Source organism: Palaemon carinicauda, chromosome 8 (assembly GCF_036898095.1).
Source record: "Palaemon carinicauda isolate YSFRI2023 chromosome 8, ASM3689809v2, whole genome shotgun sequence".
Classification (NCBI taxonomy): Eukaryota; Metazoa; Arthropoda; class Malacostraca; order Decapoda; family Palaemonidae; genus Palaemon; species Palaemon carinicauda.
In genome coordinates, this window is record NC_090732.1 from 164,504,869 (window position 1) to 164,528,944 (window position 24,076).

The 24,076-nt window shown below is 41.9% G+C and overlaps 1 protein-coding gene across 2 annotated transcripts in view; it reads left to right on the forward strand.

Annotated features, from left to right (window-relative positions):
- The window catches only part of LOC137645060 (uncharacterized), a 171,863-nt gene that overhangs the window by 135,907 nt on the left and 11,880 nt on the right, over positions 1 to 24,076 (forward strand). For both annotated transcript variants that reach the window (XM_068377913.1, XM_068377914.1), the window contains 5 exons: positions 6,784 to 6,870; positions 11,212 to 11,431; positions 13,388 to 13,528; positions 14,176 to 14,335; positions 22,459 to 22,620. In XM_068377913.1, coding sequence (XP_068234014.1) covers positions 6,784 to 6,870; positions 11,212 to 11,431; positions 13,388 to 13,528; positions 14,176 to 14,335; positions 22,459 to 22,620 — 770 coding nt within the window. The remainder of the gene's footprint in view (positions 1 to 6,783; positions 6,871 to 11,211; positions 11,432 to 13,387; positions 13,529 to 14,175; positions 14,336 to 22,458; positions 22,621 to 24,076) is intronic.

Genomic DNA, 24,076 nt, shown 5'->3' on the forward strand with positions numbered 1-24,076 from the left:
AATCGTAAATAGCTTTTAAAGAGCTAATGATTTAAAACTTTTTAAATGAATATTTTTAATAAATATTTTATGAAAGAATTTCTTTGAATAGTCTTCGTACTGTTTTCAAAGATGAACTAACGTTTAGTTTATTTATGCTACGCAGTTTGCGCTCTATCGTTACGATAGAGAGAGAGAGTATCACGGTTTCACTTTGCAGAAAGAGTAAATCGATTTTGACGTTTTGTTCATTCTTCTTTCAAAGCTTAAATGTTTTAAATTCTATTTTAAAGGAACTTTTTAATTGAAAAACCTTTCAGTTTTTTCCTTTGGTCAAATAACATGTTTTTTTGACGAAATGTAATTGGGCTCTTCTCTTAGGTGCGAAATCAAGAGAGAAAGAGAGAGAGAGATAGAGACGGAGGGAGAGAGAGGAGAGAAAACGTTCCGTTCAAGCGGGTAACGTTGTTCTCGAGTTACTCTCGTCCCTAGTCTCTGTACGGGGAGAAAGGATAAAACGTTTTTAGTTTTATTCTCGTCCCCAGGCAATGTACGGTGAGAGATTGTAAACGTAGTTTTGAATGAACTAGTGTTTCTTCTCTTCCCCAACCACTGAATTTGTTTTTATCTTAAAAGATGTTTACTGTTTTTTTTGCTGGTATTAATGTGCTTGCATTATACGACTGATTTCGCATTTACTACCTTTTGATGAGGGTAGAATTGCGTGCTTCAGGTAGAAATCAGTAAAAGTTTCGATTTCAGTGAAATAAGTGCAAAACAGAAAATCGTAGTGATAAAGTGATATTGCGCAAAGTGTTACAGTGTTGCGTCCGAAGGTTCGTCTGTTCGTGCCTGTCGTTCACCTAGTCCGGGACCTCTTACAAGCTCCCAAGCCCAGGGGAGAAGTAATGTCGTACGACTTATGGGTTCGAGAGGCCTTGATCAGCGAACAGACGTTTCCCTCTATGGTATCGGGTGTATCTTACCAAGATCTCCCCTACCATAAGGCGAGAGAGACAATTTTCTCCTCGTCATCCGAAGGCTTTTCGCATAAGAAACCTGAAACAAGGTTTCGAGGCCCTTAAGCGAAAGTCAGTCCTTTCAGGACAGGTCCAGCGTCCTGGTTGCAGCCATTAGGACAGCTCTGACCCTATGCAGTCATCGGAAAACTGCTCGCCGCCTAACAAAAGCGTAACAGACTCCGAGAGTCTTTTTTGTTGGCAAAGTGTTGCGGTCACAGACGTTACCCTCGTCTCTTACCGCAACCATTTCCGTTGATCCTAAATTGGTTGTACGGCAAGACATGCAGAATAAGCTTGCCTCCCTTATGGAAGACTATTCTGCCGATTAGTCCGTTGAGCCTAGCCGTTTATCTCATCGAGATCCTGGCTTTCAGCCAACCTAATGTTCCTTTGTGCGTCCTGTTGACGTTGGCGTAGCTAAGTCACGTCAGTCAGGTTGTTTAGAACCACACTCGATGCGGTCTCGTGTGGATTTTCAGCCACATTTGGATGTTAGGCCACTTGCTGATGCTTCTGTTGACGTTCAAGACGTTCGCTAACAATCGGAGTTGACTTGTTTTGACCCTGTGCGTCAACCTCCGCATTCTAGAGTTGTTTTGACTGCTCAGTCTAGGCAGTCAAAGCAGTCTCGAGTGGACGCTGTGCGTCCTCACGCACCTGTTGTTGTTGACAGTTCACAGACTGTCAAGCAGTTACATTACGTTGCGTCCTGGTCTCTCGCACCTGTTGTTGTTGACAGTTCACAGACTGTCAAGCAGTTACATGACGTTACGTCCTGGTCCGCTACTAATGCACTAGTGCGTGTGGACTCTGCTTGTAAAGCATTGCCACCACGGTAGGTCTCTCCCTTGCTTGAGACTCAGCTATTATCAGACAAGGTTCCTTTAGATGAGGAAGTTGCTGTTCCCCCTCCTACTGATATTCCCTTGAGGACTCTGTCAGACGGAGAGGAGCCTAAAGCTGCTTAGCCCTCTATGGACTTTAATTAAATCATGCTGATTTTTAAGGATCTTTGTCCGGATCTTTTTGTAACTGCTGCTCCTCGTTCGCCTAAACGTCAGAGCTTACACTAGGCCTAGCTACTTCGAAGCCGTTGTTTATAAGCTAGTGCTCTCTCGCTCTCCTAGAGAGCTTTACGTTTGCTAGGCGACTGGTTTATCACCAGGAGGAGTTTGGGGGATACAGCCTTTGCTTTCCCTTCTTTCAAACTGGCTTATAGAGCGAGAGTCTGATATGACACGAGAGAAGTTCTCGGCTTGGGAGTTCCTGCCTCTGCCCAGATAGACTTCTCAAATCTCGTAGACTCTCCCTGGCGCCTGGCCAGGAGACGCTCCAAGATTTTACAGGTCAACTTCATATCTGTTTTCGAGCCTTTGAAGTTTTGCTGTACAATTATGTCATGCATAAACAAGGCTTTCAGGGATGGCTCCAATGATCTGACAGCCACGTTCTCTGCAGGGACAAGTCCCTCAGGGATGGCTCCATGATTTGGCAGCCATGTTCACTGCAGGAGTACGTAAGAGGCAAGTGCGCTCAATGTGTTCATTGTCAAGACAAACTTCACGATGAAGTCTACCAGGCTGTCTTGACAGCATTTATGGAAGGCGACTGGATGGTCTCTCTCGACCTTCAGGAGGCATACTTCCACATTCCTATACACCCGGATTCCCAACCGTTTCTGAGGTTTGTTCACAGGAATGTGGGGTACCAGTTTCGAGCTATCGGAGATCAGAGCCTCCCTGTACTTGGACGACTGGCTTCTCAGAGCCTCTTCCAGTCATCGCTGTCTGAAGGATCTCAATTGGACTCTAGATCTGGCCAAGGAATTGGGACTCCTAGTCAATTTGGAAAAGTCACAGCTGGTCCCATCCCAAACTATTCTGTATTTAGGGATGGAGATTCACAGTCAAGTTTTTCGGGCTTTTCCGTCGGCCCCCAGAATAGATCAAGCCCTGCTCTCCATCCAGAAGATGCTGAAGAAAGAACGCTGCTCAGTCAGGCTGTGGATGAGTCTGGTAGGGACGCTATCATCCCTGGAACAATTTGTCTCGCTAGGAAGGCTACACCTCCGTCCTCTTCAATTCCATCTGGCTTTTCACTGGAAAAAGGACAAGACGCTAGAGGCGGTCTCGATCCCGATTTCCGAAAAGATAAAGTCTTGTCTGACTTGGTGGAAGGACAATATCAGCCTACGAGAGGGTCTTCCCCTGACAGTTCAGATACCCAACCACGTTCTCTTCTCGGACGCATCGGACTTGGGCTGGGGCGCGACGCTGGACGGTCGGGAATGCTCAGGTCTGTGGAACTCGAGTCAGAGGAGCATGCATATCAACAGCAAGGAGCTTTTGGCGGTTCATCTGGCCTTGATAAGCTTCGAGAATCTCCTTCGAGGCAAGGTGGTGGAGGTAAACTCGGACAACACCACGGCCTTGGCGTACATTTCCAAACAGGGAGGTACCCACTCACTGACTTTGTACGAGGTCGCAAGGGACCTGCTCATCTTGTCAAAAGATCGAGGCATCTCCCTAGTAACGAGGTTCATCCAGGGCGACTTGAACGTCCTAGCAGATTGTCTCAGTCGGAAAGGTCAAGTAATTCCAATCGAATGGACCCTCCACAAGGATGTGTGCAAGAGACTTTGGTCGACTTGGGGTCAACCCACCATAGATCTCTTTGCAACCTCGCTGACCAAGAGGCTTCCAATCTATTGCTCTCCAGTCCCGGACCCAGCAGCAATACATAAAGATGCCTTCCTCCTAAATTGGTCACATCTGGATCTTTACGCATTCCCACCATTCAAGATTGTCAACAAGGTACTGCAGAAGTTCGCCTCTCACGAAGGGACAAGGTTGACGTTAGTTGCTCCCCTCTGGCCCGCGAGAGAATGGTTCACCGAGGTACTTCGATGGTTAGTAGACGTTCCCAGAAGTCTTCCTCTAAGAGTAGACCTTCTACGTCAGCCACACGTAAAGAAGGTACACCAAAGCCTCCACGCTCTTCGTCTGACTGCCTTCAGACTATCGAAAAACTCTCGAGAGCTAGAGGCTTTTCGAAGGAGGCAGCCAGTGCGATTGCTAGAGCAAGGAGAGCTTCTACCATTAGAGTCTACCAATCGAAGTGGGAAGTCTTCCGAGACTGGTGCATGTCAGTTTCTGTATCCTCGACCAGTACCTCTGTAGCCCAAATAGCTGATTTTCTCTTATACCTGAGAAAAGGACGATCCCTTTCAGCTCCCACTATCAAGGGCTACAGAAGCATGTTGGCATCGGTCTTCCGGCATAGAGGCTTAGATCTTTCCAACAATAAAGATCTGCAAGACCTCCTTAAGTCTTTCGAGACCACTAAGGAGCGTCGTTTGGCTACTCCTGGGTGGAATTTAGACGTGGTCCTAAGATTCCTCCTGTCAGACAGGTTTGAGCCTTTACAGTCAGCCTCCCTGAAAGATCTCACTCTTAAGACTCTTTTCCTGGTATGCTTAGCCTCAGCTAAAAGAGTCAGTGAGATTCATGCCTTCAGCAAGAACATCGGATTTTCGTCAGAAAAGGCCACTTGTTCTCTGCAACTTGGTTTTCTAGCCAAAAATGAGCTACCTTCTCGTCCTTGGCCTAAATCTTTCGATATTCCCAGCTTATCGGAGATCGTAGGCAATGAACTAGAAAGAGTCTTATGCCCTGTTAGAGCTCTTAAGTTCTTTTTAGCTCGTACTAACCTTTACGAGGCCAATCTGAAGCGTTATGGTGTTCGGTTAAGAAACCATCCTTGCCTATGTCAAAGAATGCTTTGTCTGTTTTATCAGATTGTTAATACGAGAAGCTCAATCACACTTGAGTGAGGAAGACCGATCTTTGCTTAAGGTTAAGACGCACGAGGTTAGAGCTGTAACAACTTCCGTGGCCTTTAAGCAAAATAGATCTCTGCAAAGTATCATGGACGCAACCTATTGGAGAAGCAAGTCAGTGTTCGCGTCATGTTACTTAAAAGGTGTCCAGTCTCTTTACGAGAACTGCTACACACTGGGACCATTCGTAGCAGCGAGTGCAGTAGTGGGTGAGGGCTCAACCACTACAATTCCCTAATTCCATATCCTTTTAATCTGTCTCTTGAAATGTTTTAATGTTTTTATGGGTTGTCCGGAAGGCTAAGAAGCCTTTCGCATCCTGGTTGATTTGGCGGGTGGTCAAAGTCATTTCTTGAGAGCGCCCAGATTAGGGGTTTGATGAGGTCCTGTTGTATGGGTTGCAGCCCTTGATACTTCAGCTCCTGGGGGTCTGTCAGCATCCTAAGAGGATCGCGGGGCTCCGTAAGGAAGACGTACTTACAAGGCAGAGTAATCGTCTAAGTCGACTTCCTTACCAGGTACCTATTTATTTTGGTTTTGTTATATTGATAACTGTCAAAATGAAATAAAAAAACTCTTAGCTTATACGATGTAAACATATTTAACTGGTCTCTACCCACCACCCTGGGTGTGAATCAGCTATTATATATTCACCGGCTAAGTTAAATATTTAAAAATATTTTAATTATAAAATAAATTTTTGAATATACTTACCCGGTGAATATATAAATTAAACGACCCTCCCTTCCTCCCCAATAGAGACGCAGTGGGATGAGAAGAAATTGAGTCTTTGTTTACATCGAGAGAGTGGTATCTGGCCGACAGTTGGCGCTGGTGGGCACACCCGCAACCTGTATAGCGATCGCTGGCGAGTTTTTACTGTTTTTTGTCTGTCGAGCAACAGAGTTGCAGCTATTATATATTCACCGGGTAAGTATATTCAAAAATTTATTTTATAATTAAAATATCATTTTAATGTTGTTACTGTTCTTAAAATATTTTATTTTTCCTTGTTTCCTTGCCTCACTGGGATACTTTCCTTGTTTGAGTCCCAGGGCTAATAGCACCTGCTTTTCCAGGTAGGGATGTAGCTTAGCACGTAGTGGTGATAATGATAATAGTAATAATAATAATAATTAATAATAATAATAATAATAATAATAGTTTGGTTTAATCCTAGTTTATTCAGATTTTTGGTTCCTTTTTAGTAGTAAAGGTTTGGTATGAGACACTAGACTAAAAGATGAGTCAGGTGTATAGATGAGCATTATTTGAAGACTTTAAATTTCTTACTTCTTTCCTTCATAACCCACTTCCATCAGAGTATGGGAGTCTGTACAGTAATATGAACATTAAGGGAGGTTCATAGAAATAAATTAGATTTTAATACTCGCCTATCTAATGTTCATGTATATAGCCCCTTTCTCCCTACTGACTTAAGATGTCAAGAGGATAGGATATTAGTTTCAACTTCAAGACAGTGGATGACCGGTGCGTTATACCAACACCATGGTGGTCAGTAGCAGCCAAATGTTGCCTTGGTGGGTAGGAGGAGTGGCCTCTTGAAGGGAAGAAATAAGGAATTTTTTTGATTTTTTGAGTAGCTTTGGTGAAAATCAGAGCTTCAAGAGCAAAGTAATATGAACATCAAATGAGTGTAGAAATATTTATATTATCAAAATTTCCTTTATTTTATAATGAGATATTTTAGAACTGTGTAATTGTAAATGTAACATTTGGATTATTCCTACACATTTTGCGAAGGCATGGAACTAATAGGAAAGTAGCATCTTGGGAATAATAGTTTTCTTATTGCAACTAATTGAAGGTGTTTTATGGTTTGGTCCCACACTGAACTATACAGTAGTTAATATGTATAATATATTTATCTCTGCTCCTTACCAAGTGGACAATCTGTATAAGAATATGTTGCTTATCTTTCAGTGACCTTGAAGAAAAGGACTCTCGCATAAGAAAAAAATATTTGCATGGGGATTCCTTTGCCATTCAGCTTCAACAAGAAGAAAAAAGGTAGTGTAATGTGTAATAATGTTTTTACAAATTTAAAGTGATTTGTATTTTTCCGAACTATACAAACCTGAGACATTTTATACAAGTATGACTTGGGCGAAGCTGGAGCCATTAAACCTTTAACAAGGTAAACATCGTTGATCACCAGTTGCAGGGAAGCACCGCTCACCTGACAGGAAGAGCAACCTCACTTTAACCTTTGGCCTTGATGCTCTGGGGGTTTGGTTGGGGCAGGCCGTGAATCTTAAAGGTCTCAGTTTCGTATGTTTAGGAAAAGTAGAAATTACAGTACTTGAAATCCATTTGTTCCTACATATCACACAAACCATCGACCTTTAACAGAAGACTTATCCTAAGGAGGGAGGAAGTCCCTATGACTGAAACTAGCTTGATAAAATAACCTGAGAAATGGCAATGAACATTATTGTCCTAAGGAGGAGCAAAAGTTATACAGTTACTCTTGTCAACCCCAAAATTTCCTGTGCATAGGGATGCAACAGGACTCAGAGTAGATAATTACAATATATGATAATCGATGAAGAATCTATATCCTACACGATATGCTCTCCAGTGTATAGGCATTATGAGATAAATTTGTATACTACAGGTTCAATGTCCACTTTGCTTGGAGGATAGGGGAAATACTTCGTTAAAAAGAAATGTCGCTCGGGGGCTTATCTTGCCTGTATCTAATGTCTGGTCCAGTAACATGACAGTGTAACTGCTGTACCTGTACCCCTAGACTTACGGCACAATTGTTATCTGAAACGAGATGCTATTTGTCCCATGAGGGAGCTGGGTTCGCTACGCCCACTTTGAGCAGCTACCGTCCGTTCCGAGGAAAGGTATCCCAGGACTGGTGAGACAAAGGATAGGACAGCAATAGACATGTCACCCAACAGGAACAAGAATGTTGGATATCACCAGGTAATCAGGAGACTAACACACAGTTAACAGAAATCACTGTATATTCTTGCTACCAAAATCCCTCAAACACGACTGCAAAAACCCGTTTCACACTGAAAGAAAAAGGAAAAGATTAAAACCACCTGATGTAGAAACTGGACTGTACATCGGCACTCTTCGGCAGCCAAAGTCAAAGTGAGGTTACTCTGTCAGGTGGGTGGTGCTACCCCATCACTTGGTGATCAACACTGTTCACCTTGTTAAGAGTTTAACGACTGGTTCCAGCTTTGCTGAATTCATACTCATATTAAAGGTCTCGTTTGTATTAAGTGTAGGAAGAAATAAGTTTTACCCAAGACACCCATTTTTTTTTTTTTTAAATTTTCAATATTTTCATGCATTTTAATGTTTCTTAGTAAATGTCAATATTTTCTTAGATATTATACGTTATTTCAGCCGGAAATTCATATGCTATTAATTTTTTAATGAAAACCTTTGACATAAGAAAAATAAATAAGAATTGAAATTTTTGTCTTGATTAATGTAAAACCCTTTGCTCTGGCTAAAAAAAAAGGTGGTAAATAAAGCATTAGGTTGTAGGACATAACGCCGACTGACATAATGCCGACGGACATAATGTCGACAGACATAATGTCGATGGACAAAATGTCGACGGACAAAATGCAGACATTTGTCAGAGTAGGACAAAATGTCGATGGACGTAATGTCAACGAGCATTATAATAATAATGATACTAATAATAATAAACATAATGATAATACTACTACTACTACTACTACTACTACTAATACTACTACTACTAATAATAATAATAATAATAATAATAATAATCACTTTTTTTACGCTAACGAATGCGTTCAAACCATTCTATCTTGGTAGTTATCACATTAGATAACTCTTTTGTTGTTTACATATTTGCCAAAACTCAGTTGTTGTTGTTTACTTATTTTTCCAACACCGGTAATTTTCTCGTTTCGCTTTGCAAACAATTTAATGACCCGAACTAATGTATTCTAAACGATAAAAGACTTCAAATTCTCAACGAAGAAAGATTTTTCAAATTTTATTATTTCTCCAAGATCTGCAGTATAGTGAAACCGTTTATTCGGCCTGCCCATAGCTATAATGGAGATAACAAAAACTAACAAGGGCGGCAAAAAACTTCTTTACGAAGGCTATGCTTATGTTGTCGATAAGAGAAAGGAAGATAGGATCTTGTGGCGATGAGAAAAACGAGTGAGGACATCAGCATTTACTCAACGTCTAACAATCTAAGAATGTTAGAAACCTATTCAACATGGCTTTGCGATGGGACGTTTGATTCTCCTCCTGTTGGGAAGCAACTATATACTATTCATGCCCTTGTTACAAATAACAAAACACTACCAATGGTTTATTGCCTTACTATCAAAAAGGATGAGCAAACTTACGAGTTCATTTTTAAATTTTTGAAAGACCGCAAGACGAACCCAACCTCAATAAGCGTTGATTTCGAAAGAGCCGCTATTACTAGTATAAGGAAGATATTTCCAGATGCTATTGTTTATGGATGTTTTTTTCCATTGTGGTCAATGTCTGTGGCGTAAAGTCCAGTCGTTGGGTTTACAATCCTGGTATACTGAAACCAGTAATGCATTTATCATAAAGCAATTTCAGGCATTGGCATTTGTTCCCTCTGATTATGTACATGCTTTTTTGAAGAGCTTATTGCATCTCTAACGGAAGAAACAGAATGTGTTCTCGACGAATTTTTGACGTATTTTGAAGTGACCTGGTTAGGTGTAGTTCAACGTGGACGACGACGTAAACCCTGTTATGAAATTTAGGTATGGTCAGTTCATAGTCGTGTTGCAGATGACTTGCCACGCACGAATAATGCACTTGAAGAGTGGCATAATGCTTTTAACAGAAGAATGGTGATTAAGCATGCATCTGCAGAAAAATTGGTTAAACTGAAAAAAAAAGAACAGGCAAATACAGAAATGTTATTAGCGCAACTAACCAATGGGAGAGGGATTGGAAGGCAGAACATAAAATATGTTAGAATCAACGAAAGATTGAAGAACCTGGTCACAAACTTTCATCCCGATCAAGGGAAACAATTTTTAAGAGCAGTTGCAAATAATTTGTAACACTTTTTAGAACTATGTTGTTATTAAAAGATAAATTTTGTGTACAATATCGGTTGTACCACTTTTTAGAATTAAATTTTTTTGCTCGTTATTTTTTTTTGTATCACCCTTTTATTGAATAAATTGTTTTACATAAATTTGTATTTGTACAATTGAACCATGTTATGATTCATTATTATAATAAATAATAAATAATAAATAATGAATAAAAAACAAAAGATTAAAAAATAAAAAAATAAAGAAATAAGAAAATAAGAAAATAAAAAAATAGAAAAAAAAATAAAAAAAAGATAATGATAATGATAAAGGGAATTTCACATAGAAAATCTATGCTAATTAAGTTTAGATCCAACGACTGTTCGATATCTGTTGGTAAAGTGGTGCATTTCCAGTTGAAGGAATATATAAATAAATTCATTTCATAAACAACAAGAAACATAATCTTTATGGGTGAACAAACAAAATTAAGAATAATGTACTGTATATGAATTATCAGGAAATAATAAATAAATGAAGATGTAGTATATATATATAACTAAATGAAATAAGTCGTCGACATTTTGTCCTACTCCAACAAATGTCTACATTTTGTCCGTCGACATTTTGTCCATCGACATTATGTCCGTCGACATTATGTACGTCGACATTATGTCCGTCGGCCTTTTGTCTGCACACCAAAGCATTATTGTAAACATTCTCTCAATCAATCTTTGTCACTACCTTGACAGGCCTCATTTATTTTGTGTTGGCATTTTCAATTGGTACTTATTTGTCAGCAACATTTTACATCAGAACCCCTTTTATTGCGTGAACGATTTTGAGGCTCCACATACTGCTTGAGCTTATTCTTCCTTCATTTGATCAGGCTATTCAGTACATACAGTATACCTATTTTATGACAAGTCTGTTGATATTAACCTATGTAAATAAAAACTATATGTATATATCAATTGGTTATGATTAATTTATAATAAATATCATTGGGTATATATTTTAGTTTTTACACGAGGTCTTTCACCTTCTGATGATATTTTTACTGAGCTTCTCTAGACATTGGTAGTAGGAAAGACTTATGATATAATAATAGTAGGAGGAGATTATAATGTAACAGTTTCAGTAAAGATAAATGAAGGGTTAATTTAATGTATTATGGCTTGAAATTAAGGTAATGACAACTAGTTTGAGTCATTCAAGTATACTTCATTCCATGAGATTTTTACAATTTTTTTTTTTTCAATCCCTGCTACAAGTAAACTTCTAACATCTTTTTTCTCCATTATAGATGCAAGGAATGTGGTTCTGTCTTTGAAGATACATCGTCAAATTCTTCGATGTTAATGCAAAATGTCAAACTGGAAAACAGGAGATGTAATCAATTGCATTCACCATTAAAATTAGATAGCTTTGAAAGTCATCTGGAGAAAAATATTTGTGATATTTTTTCTGCAGAGCCCAAGACAATAGCAGACTTCATCAATTATGATTATCCTACTATATGTTTGGTAAGAATATTGAATTATTTTTAGACATTATACAATGTATTTCTTTGAAGATTGTTTTTTTTTATGAATTGCTGAACATCTCGAGGAAATTTTGATGAGATCAGTATCCCAACAAGAATCTAACTTTCATAGTTCCTGAAGTTGATACTTGTGCCTCTTCCTTATTTAAACTGAGGCATTTTGTAATCACGTAAGTTAACACTAATCATTATGGAATTATTAATTATCAAGTTTACTTGGTACCATTCATAAATTTGGGCATCATGTCTTTCAAACGGCTGCCAACTTCATGAGGATGTGACTTGATTTTAATCCAAGAAGTTCCATCCGTACATGCATATTTTTTACTCTTATTCAAGACAAATTTTTTTGGGAGCCATGTAACCTTGCATATAACTTTGATAATATTTTAATATAAAATGACCTAATTATGAATTTTAAATTTTAAACATAAGACTTGACCGGTAGTTATATACATAGCTTACGCCCCTGACGTCACGGCATAAAATTCGAATCTCGCGCCAATCGCCATTGGATAGCCAGGTGTACCAACCCTGTGCTCTAGCGAGGTACCTAGGAACCATTCCAGGAACCCTCATATATTCCCTGCCGCGCTAGCGGCAAGATGTTGGATTTTTCACTTGCTATAACCTGTATATTACAGTTATCTTGGTGATGTACAATTTATTTTTAGCCTTTGCTGGTTGGATTTTATTTTTACTGAGTGTTAGTGCTTTAACTACGTTTGTACGAACCTACTCTTTAACATGATGGAGATCGTTCCACCACCTCTATGACGTCACAATCGTGTGACGTAAGCAACACAGTACTACGTAATATGTTGCATAATTCTTTTCTTTACTTTTTCTTGTAAGAATGAAAAGGAAATCTAACTTACAATAGTACTATAACAACTTGAATGACCTTCAAGCAGAATAGATTGTGGTGGAGTATTATGGACACAACCTTTTGGGGCAGTAAATCTGTGTTCACTTCACACTATTTTAATCGTGTCCAGACTCTTTATGAGGACTGCTACACTCTGGGACCATTCGTGATAGCGAGTGCAGTAGTGGGTGAAGGATCCACCACTACGTTCCCATAATCCCAATAACCTTTTCTTCTCTTGGAACTTTTATTTGTTTTTATGGTTGTTTGTGGAGACTGTGTCAGTCTTCCAAAATCATTAATTTTAGTTAGGTGGTCAATTTTGTTCCTTGAAGAGCACCCGGAACTGGTTATTGGAGGAGGTTCTGTCATAATGAGGTATATACACCGGTTTGACAGTCCTTACGAGATCTTCAGCCCCTGGGAGGATCGCTGGATCTCATAAGGCTAGCAGACATAATGAGACAGAGAATTATTGAAGTCAGGTTCCTTATCAGGTATGAACCCTTAAGTTTGTTTTAATTAACTCTTGAGGAAAATTCCAGATATACTAGCTGTCTCTAACCCTCCAACAAAGGCGTTAATCAGCTATATGTATAACTACCGGGTAAGTCTTGTGTTTAAAAATGGTATTTTCATTATAAAATAAATTTTTGAACATACTTACCCAGTAGTTATATATAATTAAAGTCCCACCCTCCTCCCCTCTAAGAGACTAGAGGCATGGAATATATGAGGGTTCCTGGAATGGTTCCTAGGTACCTCGCTAGGGCGCAGGGGTGGTACACCTGGCTATCCAATCGGCGATTGGTGCGAGATTCGAATTTTCTGCCGTGACGTCAGGGACGTAAGCTTTATATATAACTACCGGGTAAGTACAGTATGTTCAAAAATTTATTTTATAATGAAAATACCATTTTTTTAAAAATTAACAATTCTGTTGCACCAGAATTAGGTAGCAGTCATAATATTCCATTTTCATAGTTTGTAATAATCAAAGGATAATATAGTAAATGTATTCACTAAAGATTTAAAACCTGCGTAGATTGATAATTTGGAAAATTTCAGGTTTGTGATGCAGTTATAAAGGATTCTCTAATGGTTGGAGTACTGGATTTGTATTCAGAGTCTAGTGTGACTACACATACACAGCAGAGGGTGGTTGTCATGTTAGCAGTGTTGATCAATACACCATTGAAACCAGAAAAGGTATACCGTATATGATTTTCTTTTCCTTTTTCTTAACAGAAACTAGAATTATAATGGCTATTTTGTTATCTCTTTGGTTATATTGTTATTTTTGTTGTAATATGCAGCAGTACTTAAATTTGAAATATACAAAATTAGTGTCTTCATATCATCATAATCTTCAAAAAATTTGTTGGCTTCTCCACTTACAGCGTTAGGTTGCACTTTCTGCTAAATTTCCCATCTGGTGTAGACCATCTATGCCATTTTTTCATAATTTTCCTAGGCTTTCTTATGAGTCATCCTCCTTTTGTTTCTGATCAATTATTACTCAATACTTATCATCATATGTCCTATCCGTTACAATCTTTGACATCCCGAGAGCATTTTATAGCCACTTGATACCATACCTCTACAACAAATATTTAGCAAATGCACGTGTTGAAAAGACCCTTTTCGTGTATATTTTAAAGTACAGTATGTTCTTATAACAATGTAAAATACATTAGCTTTCTATGGGTACTGTCCCATTCATCTGAAGAAATGTAATTAAGATTATTCTTGATACCATAAATGTTTACTTTGCCTATCTTCACATCCAGTGTTGGTTCTTAGACATTTAATGATACTTTATAATATCATAACTTAAACCCGCTTCTTTTTTTTAGGCTTACTCCAAGTCACTGTGTCAGCAATGCTTTAGACGTCTAGATGAACTGGATGAAGTACAACATCGGGCAGCAGTCATAAAGTCTGAGATTGAGAATATTTATAATCAGACTCTCCAGAAAAGAAATCTATTTCCAAGTAATAATGTCACAGTTGAAGGTAGGGTTAAATGAATAATGTTTGACTGTATATCAGTGCTAACAAATGTTACTCAATAATTTGCAAATAGTTTTTTTCAATATTAATCTTACCCGATGATCATGTAGCTGTCAACTCCGTTGCCCGACAGAAATCTACGGTCGGGATACGCCAGCGATCGCTATCCAGGTGGGGGTGTACACAACAGCGCCATCTGTGAGCAGGTACTCAAGTACTTCTTGTCAACAAGAACTCAATTTTTCCTCTGTCGTGCCGCCGGCAAGACCTACTTGGATACGCTGTTGATTTTGGAGTCTTTGTTCACGATTTGGTGATGTATTTGCTCTAAAGTTATAGCCTTCGCTATTCAGGAAGCTTTCTCATTAGCTTAGCAAGCTTTTGGAATTAATTTAGATTAATTGGTAACGAACTTTGCTAGATTTTGGAATTCCCCCTTGACTACTTCTAAATTCAAGATGTCTGACCAGTCTCAAGTACCTAAGTACAGGCAGTGTAGCGTTAGGACTTGTACTAGGCGTCTTCCGAAGGCCTCTATAGATCCTCACACCGTATGTTCCAATTGTAGGGGTAAATCCTGTCAATTGGAAGATCGATGTGGGGAATGTGCTGGGCTTTCGGAATTCGATTTTAACGAATTCCTTAGATATGCACATAGGTTAGAGAAGGAGAGAAATAGGAGGAGTTCTTCTCGCTCTGTGGATTTTTCCTCTCCCCATGCCCCTCAACCTTTTCCTTCCCCTGTGGTGGTGACTCCCGAACCTGCTACGAGTGCTCAGCCTGGTATGGCGGATATGTTGCGTGCCATTCAGGCTCTCGGTGACAAAGTGGAGTCATTGGCTAATGACCGTAATCAGCTCTTGGCAGATGTCAGAGAGCTGAAAGCGAAAAGTGCAGTGGGAAGTGTTAGTGCTAGTGATGTGCAAAGTGTCAGTGTCAGTGTTGCGCATGAGGGTACATCTGTGCGTGCCAGTCGTCCTCCCAGTCAGGGACCTCTTGCAAGCTCCCAAGCCCAGGGGAGGAGCAATGTCGAAGGACCAAAGGGTTCGGCAGGCCTTGATCGGCGCACGGATGTATCCTCAGTGGTTGCGGACGTATCTGTTAAGGATCGTCCCATCCACATACAGACGAATGAGCCCTTACATTCCTCGTCTGTGGAAGAGGTTTCCAGGAGGAAACGGTGGACCAAGGTCTCACGACCGCTCAAGCGTAAGGTCCCTTCCGAGCTAGTCCAACGGCCCAGGTGTAGCCACTGGGTCAGTTCGGACTCGCCGCAGTCATCTGATGACTGCACACCTCCCAAGAGAGGTAGAGTGGTCCCTCAACAGGCTACTGCTCCGTCTGTTGTTGCTCCAACAGTAGACCCTAAGTGGTCCATGCTGCAGACTATGCAGTCTCAGCTTGCTGCATTCATGCAGGAGTTTCATGCTGAGAAGGCTCCTGTTAACCTACAACCCGCCGAGGTTGTGCGCTCAGCAGATACTGCGGCTGCCTGCTCCCACACTCCACCTGTGAGAGCTCCACCACAGATGCGCAGTCCACCCTGCCAGACGCATGTTCTTGCTGCACCATCTGCTAACATGCGTGAGCTGCCGCATCAGGAGTTGCCGGGTTCCAGCACTATGCGGCATTCTCCTCAGCCCATGCAGCATGCTCTGCAGACCTTACAGCATGCTCCGCATACCATGCAGCATGAGCCGCATACCTTACAGCATGCTCTGCATACCATACCGCATGCTCCTCATCCCACCGCAGACCCTCCCACACACCAGCCCTCTGCTTTTGTTGTTGCCAGCTCGCAGACCGACCAGCAGCGGCATGATGTTGGATCCGCAGGTACGCATGCACCCGTACTGCCGGATTCAGCCGTTCAGCTTTCTGCTCTGCCTTTACCTCTTACAACTCAGCTTTCGGATGATGATGTATCGGATGATGAAGCTGCACATCTGGATGAGCCTCACTCTGATTTTGAAGGGCCCAAGTCTACTGCTCCCTCCTTAGACTTTCGTAAAGTCCTTGCCTTGTTCAGGGACTTGTATCCTGAGCAGTTTGTGTCTGCAACCCCTCGTTCTCCTCCCTCCGAGTTTGCTCTGGGCATGCAGTCTGCTGCGCCTGCCTTCACCAAGTTTGTTCTCGCCAGATCATCTAAGAGAGCTTTGAGGGTTATGGGGGACTGGTTGCAGTCCAAGAAGCAACTGGGAAGGACTTCTTTCGTCTTTCCGCCTCCCAAGCTTGCTTCTAAGTCGAGCGTCTGGTATGCCACGGGAGAGGAAGCCGGCTTGGGGGTTCCTGCCTCTGCCCAGGCCGACTTCTCAAGTCTGGTTGACTCTCCCCGCAGGTTGGCTATGAGACGTTCGAAGATCTGCTGGTCCTTTTCCGATTTAGATCATCTGTTGAAGGGAGTCTTTCGTGCCTTCGAGATATTCAACTTCCTCGATTGGTGTTTGGGAGCCTTAAGCAGGAAGACTTCCCCTTCAGATAAGGACTCGGCCATGCTGATCATGTCTAGCATGGACAAAGCAATTCGGGATGGGTCTGGTGAACTTGCGGCTTCGTATGTATCAGGAGTCCTTAAGAAGAGAGAACATCTGCTCCTTCTTATCAGCTGGTATCACTCCTTGCCAGAAGTCAGAGTTGTTGTTTGCTCCTCTCTCCAAGTATCTGTTTCCGGAGGAGCTGATTAAGGGGATGGCTGCCTCACTTATCCAGAAGGATACTCATGATCTTATGGCATCTTCTGCACGTAAGGCTAAAACCTTACCTTCCGTGCCTAGACCCTTCCGCCCTGCAGCAGTTGACACACCTGCTTCTAGGTTCATCCCGCCCTTTCGTGGCAGAGCCTCCAGCAGAGGAGGTACCCGTGCAGACAGTCACCGTGGCAAGTCCAAGAAGGGTTCCAAGTCCGCAAAAGGCAAGTTTTGACTGCCTTCCTCTCCAGACAGCAGTAGGAGCCAGACTCAAGACCTTCTGGCAAGCTTGGGAGAGCAGAGGTGCAGACGCTCAGTCTGTGAAGTGGCTAAGGGAGGGTTACAGAATTCCGTTCTGCCGCAGTCCCCCTCTAGCTACGTCTCCCATCAACCTCTCTCCCAACTACAAGGAGAAGGACAAGAGGCTAGCGTTGCAACAAGAGGTGTCGCTCTTGCTACAAAAGGAAGCGGTGGTCATAGTCCGGGATCATCAATCCCCGGGCTTTTACAACCGTCTCTTCCTGGTAGCCAAGAAGACAGGAGGTTGGAGACCGGTGCTGGACGTCAGTGCTCTCAATGCTTTTGTCACCAAGCAGACGTTCACGATGGAGACGACGAAGTCGGTCCTAGCAGCGGTCAGGCAGGAGGACTGGATGGTCTCGTTAGACCTGAAAGACGCGTACTTTCACGTCCCCATCCATCCAGACTCCCAACCTTTCCTAAGATTCGTCTTTGGAAAGGTTGTGTACCAGTTCCAAGCCCTGTGCTTTGGCCTAAGCACGGCACCTCTTGTGTTTACCAGACTGATGAGGAATATTGCGAAATTCCTTCACTTGGCAGACATCAGAGCCTCCCTCTATTTAGACGACTGGCTTTTAAGAGCTCCCACAAGTCGTCGCTGTCTGGAGAATCTCAGATGGACTATGGATCTGACCAAGGAACTGGGCCTCCTGGTCAATTTAGAGAAGTCCCAGCTCGTCCCATCCCAGACCATTGTCTACCTGGGTATGGAGATTCAGAGTCGAGCTTTTCGGGCTTTTCCGTCGGCCCCAAGGATCAATCAAGCCCTAGAATGCATCCAGAGCATGCTGAGAAGGAACCGATGCTCAGTCAGGCAGTGGATGAGTCTAACAGGGACACTTTCATCGCTGGCCCTGTTCATCGAGTTAGGGAGACTCCACCTCCGCCCCCTTCAGTATCATCTAGCTGCTCACTGGATAAAGGACATGACGCTAGAGACGGTCTCAGTTCCTGTTTCCGAAGAGATGAGGTCTACTCTAACGTGGTGGAAGAACAGCATTCTTCTCAAGGAAGGTCTACCATTAGCTGTTCAGACCCCCGACCACCGTCTCTTCTCGGACGCATCGGACATGGGCTGGGGTGCGACACTGGACGGACAGGAATGCTCGGGCACATGGAATCAGGAGCAAAGGACACATCACATCAATTGCAAGGAGTTGTTGGCGGTTCATCTGGCCTTGATAAACTTCAAGTCCCTCCAGCTAAACAAGGTGGTGGAGGTGAACTCCGACAACACCACAGCCTTGGCTTACATCTCCAAGCAGGGAGGGACTCATTCGAGGAAGTTGTTCGAGATCGCAAGGGACCTCCTCATTTGGTCAAAAGATCGAAAGCTCACGCTGGTAACGAGGTTCATTCAGGGCGATATGAATGTCATGGCAGATCGCCTCAGCCGGAAGGGTCAGGTCATCCCCACAGAGTGGACCCTTCACAAGAATGTTTGCAGCAGACTATGGGCCCTGTGGGGTCAGCCAACCATAGATCTATTCGCTACCTCGATGACCAAGAGGCTCCCGTTGTATTGTTCTCCGATTCCAGACCCAGCAGCAGTTCACGTGGATGCCTTTCTGCTGGATTGGTCCCATCTCGACCTGTATGCGTTCCCGCCGTTCAAGATTGTCAACAGGGTACTTCAGAAGTTCGCCTCTCACAAAGGGACACGGCTGACGTTGGTTGCTCCCCTCTGGCCCGCGAGAGAATGGTTCACCGAGGTACTGCAATGGCTAGTCGACGTTCCCAGGACTCTTCCTCTAAGAGTGGACCTTCTGCGTCAACCTCACGTAAAGAAGGTACACCCAAACCTCCACGCTCTTCGTCTGACTGCCTTCAGACTATCGAAAGACTCTCTAGAGCTAGAGGCTTTTCGAAGGAGGCAGCCAGAGCGATTGCCAGAGCAAGGAGGACATCCACTCTCAGAGTCTATCAGTCTAAATGGGAAGTCTTCCGAAGCTGGTGCAAGGCCAATGCAGTTTCCTCAACCAGTACCACTGTAACCCAGATTGCTGACTTCCTGTTACATCTAAGGAACGTAAGATCCCTATCAGCTCCTACGATCAAGGGTTACAGAAGTATGTTGGCAGCGGTTTTCCGCCACAGAGGCTTGGATCTTTCCACCAACAAAGATCTACAGGACCTCCTTAGGTCTTTTGAGACCTCAAAGGAACGTCGGTTGTCCACTCCAGGCTGGAATCTAGACGTGGTCTTAAGGTTCCTAATGTCACCAAGATTTGAACCGCTCCAATCAGCCTCTTTTAAGGACCTCACATTAAAAACTCTTTTCCTCGTGTGCTTAGCAACAGCTAAAAGAGTAAGTGAGATCCACGCCTTCAGCAGGAACATAGGTTTCACATCTGAAACGGCTACATGTTCCTTGCAGCTCGGTTTTTTGGCTAAAAACGAGCTTCCTTCCCGTCCTTGGCCTAAGTCGTTCGAGATCCCAAGCCTGTCCAACTTGGTGGGGAACGAACTAGAGAGAGTACTTTGCCCAGTTAGAGCTCTAAGGTACTATTTAAGAAGGTCAAAGCCATTACGAGGACAATCAGAAGCTTTATGGTGTGCTATCAAGAAGCCTTCTCTACCGATGTCTAAGAACGCAGTTTCTTACTACATCAGGCTTCTGATTAGAGAAGCACATTCTCATCTGAAGGAAGAAGACCTTGCTTTGCTGAAGGTAAGGACACATGAAGTGAGAGCTGTGGCTACTTCAGTGGCCTTCAAACAGAACCGTTCTCTGCAGAGTGTTATGGATGCAACCTATTGGAGGAGCAAGTCAGTGTTCGCATCATTCTCTTTACGAGAACTGCTACACCCTGGGACCATTTGTAGCAGCGAGTGCAGTAGTAGGTGAGGGCTCAGCCACTACATTCCCATAATCCCATAACCTTTTTAACCTTTCTCTTGAATACTTTTTATTGTTGTTCTTTGGGTTGTACGGTCGGCTAAGAAGCCTTCCGCATCCTGGTTGATTTGGCGGGTGGTCAAATTCTTTCTTGAGAAGCGCCTAGGTTAGAGGTTGTGATGAGGTCCTTTAGTATGGGTTGCAGCCCTTTATACTTCAGCACCTAGGAGTCGTTCAGCATCCTAAGAGGACCGCTAGGCTCAGTAAGGAAGACGTACTTAAAAAAGGCAGAGTAATGGTTCAAGTCGACTTCCTTACCAGGTACTTATTTATTTTATGTTTGTTATTTTGAATAACTGATAAAATGAAATACGGGATACTTAGCTTCTTTGTTAACATGTATGCTGGTCTCCACCCACCACCCTGGGTGTGAATCAGCTACATGATCATCGGGTAAGATTAATATTGAAAAATGTTATTTTCATTAGTAAAATAGATTTTTGAATATACTTACCCGATGATCATGAATTAAAGAACCCGCCCTTCCTCCCCATAGAGAACCAGTGGACCGAGGAGAAAATTGAGTTCTTGTTGACAAGAAGTACTTGAGTACCTGCTCACAGATGGCGCTGTTGTGTACACCCCCACCTGGATAGCGATCGCTGGCGTATCCCGACCGTAGATTTCTGTCGGGCAACGGAGTTGACAGCTACATGATCATCGGGTAAGTATATTCAAAAATTTATTTTACTAATGAAAATAACATTTTTCCAAATGTTTTGCTGTTAGTCAGGTTGAATTCATAATTTTCTGAGGTTTTATGAAATTATTAGAGAAAAGAAAGTGGAAATATGTGTTTTTGCCTGATTACCTGCACATAAACCAATCGGGTAAGATTGTTCTATAATGGGCGTTGCTAAACTTCAGTGATGTTGTCTTCCATTCATTCCCCCACATTCAGGTCAAGTACAAAATACATAGGGAACAAAGAGGATGGGGCTAAAGGATGACCAGAATGTAACTTTAGTGCCATAACAAGAGTACCGGTACTGGTAACAGTTGCATACTTTTCTGAAACATTGATTATAAGGTGATTCATCAGAATGAAATCTCATTATAACATGGGGTTTATGGGAATACGTTTTTAGCTGCTTGAAAATAATAGAAACTCATTAATGAAAAAGCATTTCGCTTGAGTAAGAGTATTAATTTTCAGTTACTAAGCACTTGCAGTTAAAATGATGAATAATAATGGATGGGAAAGGAAATAAAAAAGGGCAGCAGAAATAATTTTACAATTGCCAATGGTCTTCTACCCAAAACAGCGAGTTTACGTAATGGATGTTGGTAATCATCATTATGTCCTATACACTGTGTAAGGAATGAACTACAAAACATAGTAGCTTATGAAATGGCAAAATAATGAAAATGAAATTTGAAAAATGTAGAGAAAATGAAAAGAAACAAAATTTTAAGAATAAAATTTATTTTTATATTTGCCTGATGTTCATATGGCTTCTTTTACAGATGTTTAATTGACATTTACCCATAAGATTATTCAAAAAATTTTAATTTTTCCATTTTCTTTCCCTTTAATTAAAAATGTGCCCCTATTAAAGGAAGGGACATTCTTTAATTACTTTAGACCCTTCTGTTGCCAAACCCTTGCAATCTGCAATCCTAGTCACTGCATAAGACAACTAGATTTTAACGCAGGAAACAAATGTAGTCTAATCCTTATAATGTATCCCTCCACTCGTTAAGCACTCGTGAACAAACTCATATTACTTATGTGGATGGTGTGGCATATTTTAGTATTCCTTTTGATCTTGAAGGGGTGGACGAAGTTTTAACAAAAATCGATCGTTTTCATCATGTTTCAGTTAAAAGTATGCCTTTAGGTTGCAAGCTCAGATACTAGCTCATCATGGGTTATCTATAGTAGTAAATGTATGTGAACGAGTCCCTTGCACATATGCTTAGCAGCCCTCATATCAAATTGTAAATAAACTGGCATTTTAGTTGAAAGCGTTTGATCTGAAGGTATGAAGTTAAAAGCTTATGTTTTTGCTTCATTTAAACAAGTAGGCCTTCCTTTTATCTTTTCAGATCATTTTCAATTTCCAATGTTTGAGAAGTTATTGGTGACATCCCAGATCCTGTACTAATGTTAGCAGTTTCTAGATGGTGTTATTTAGAACTTTTGTAATGTCTTATTAACCAAATCTATCTGCATTTATGATATTTGTAATTTTTGATGCATTTGTATATTAAATATCCACTCATTTCATTAATCAAAGGTACTGAGGAATCTGGTGTTGGAGCATGTTTGCTTGCTGACAGCAGTCCGTGGAGAAAAGAGGAAGTCGTAAGAGATACCATGCACAGTGAGAGTGATACCATATGCAGGGAAATAGTCCGTAAGGGATGGAGAGAGCGCAAGGCCAGGCAGCGCATGAAAGGTACTGATATTTTTATTTCAATGTTTATTTTATGGAGCTACATCTATCTATCTACCATGGTACTTCCCCCCCAATTTGGGAAGGTAGCTGACATCATAAAAAGAACAAAATTTAATTAAAGTGTTTGGCCTTGTCAAACTTGACAGGTATCGTTTGTCATTTCATAAAAAGTTATTCCTGTGTACTGAGTATTAAACCATTGTTTATTAACATATTAATGGATTTAATTGCAATATGGTACCAGACTTAGTGATTAAATATAAACTCTTACAAAGGAGGCATTTTATCAAATGTTTTTCTCTGTTGGGTCAATCTCATACTTTCCTTAAAGTACAGTACTAATACCCCAGTTACATGATTTTTAGCATTTTACTTTACGCTCAAACTGTTTGGTTTCTTCTAACCTAGCAGTTTTAATTTCTTTAAATTTCCAATCTTTCAGTTTTCAATATTAATCTTACCCGATGATCATGTAGCTGTCAACTCCGTTGCCCGACAGAAATCTACGGTCGGGATACGCCAGCGATCGCTATCCAGGTGGGGGTGTACACAACAGCGCCATCTGTGAGCAGGTACTCAAGTACTTCTTGTCAACAAGAACTCAATTTTTCCTCTGTCGTGCCGCCGGCAAGACCTACTTGGATACGCTGTTGATTTTGGAGTCTTTGTTCACGATTTGGTGATGTATTTGCTCTAAAGTTATAGCCTTCGCTATTCAGGAAGCTTTCTCATTAGCTTAGCAAGCTTTTGGAATTAATTTAGATTAATTGGTAACGAACTTTGCTAGATTTTGGAATTCCCCCTTGACTACTTCTAAATTCAAGATGTCTGACCAGTCTCAAGTACCTAAGTACAGGCAGTGTAGCGTTAGGACTTGTACTAGGCGTCTTCCGAAGGCCTCTATAGATCCTCACACCGTATGTTCCAATTGTAGGGGTAAATCCTGTCAATTGGAAGATCGATGTGGGGAATGTGCTGGGCTTTCGGAATTCGATTTTAACGAATTCCTTAGATATGCACATAGGTTAGAGAAGGAGAGAAATAGGAGGAGTTCTTCTCGCTCTGTGGATTTTTCCTCTCCCCATGCCCCTCAACCTTTTCCTTCCCCTGTGGTGGTGACTCCCGAACCTGCTACGAGTGCTCAGCCTGGTATGGCGGATATGTTGCGTGCCATTCAGGCTCTCGGTGACAAAGTGGAGTCATTGGCTAATGACCGTAATCAGCTCTTGGCAGATGTCAGAGAGCTGAAAGCGAAAAGTGCAGTGGGAAGTGTTAGTGCTAGTGATGTGCAAAGTGTCAGTGTCAGTGTTGCGCATGAGGGTACATCTGTGCGTGCCAGTCGTCCTCCCAGTCCGGGACCTCTTGCAAGCTCCCAAGCCCAGGGGAGAAGCAATGTCGAAGGACCAAAGGGTTCGGCAGGCCTTGATCGGCGCACGGATGTATCCTCAGTGGTTGC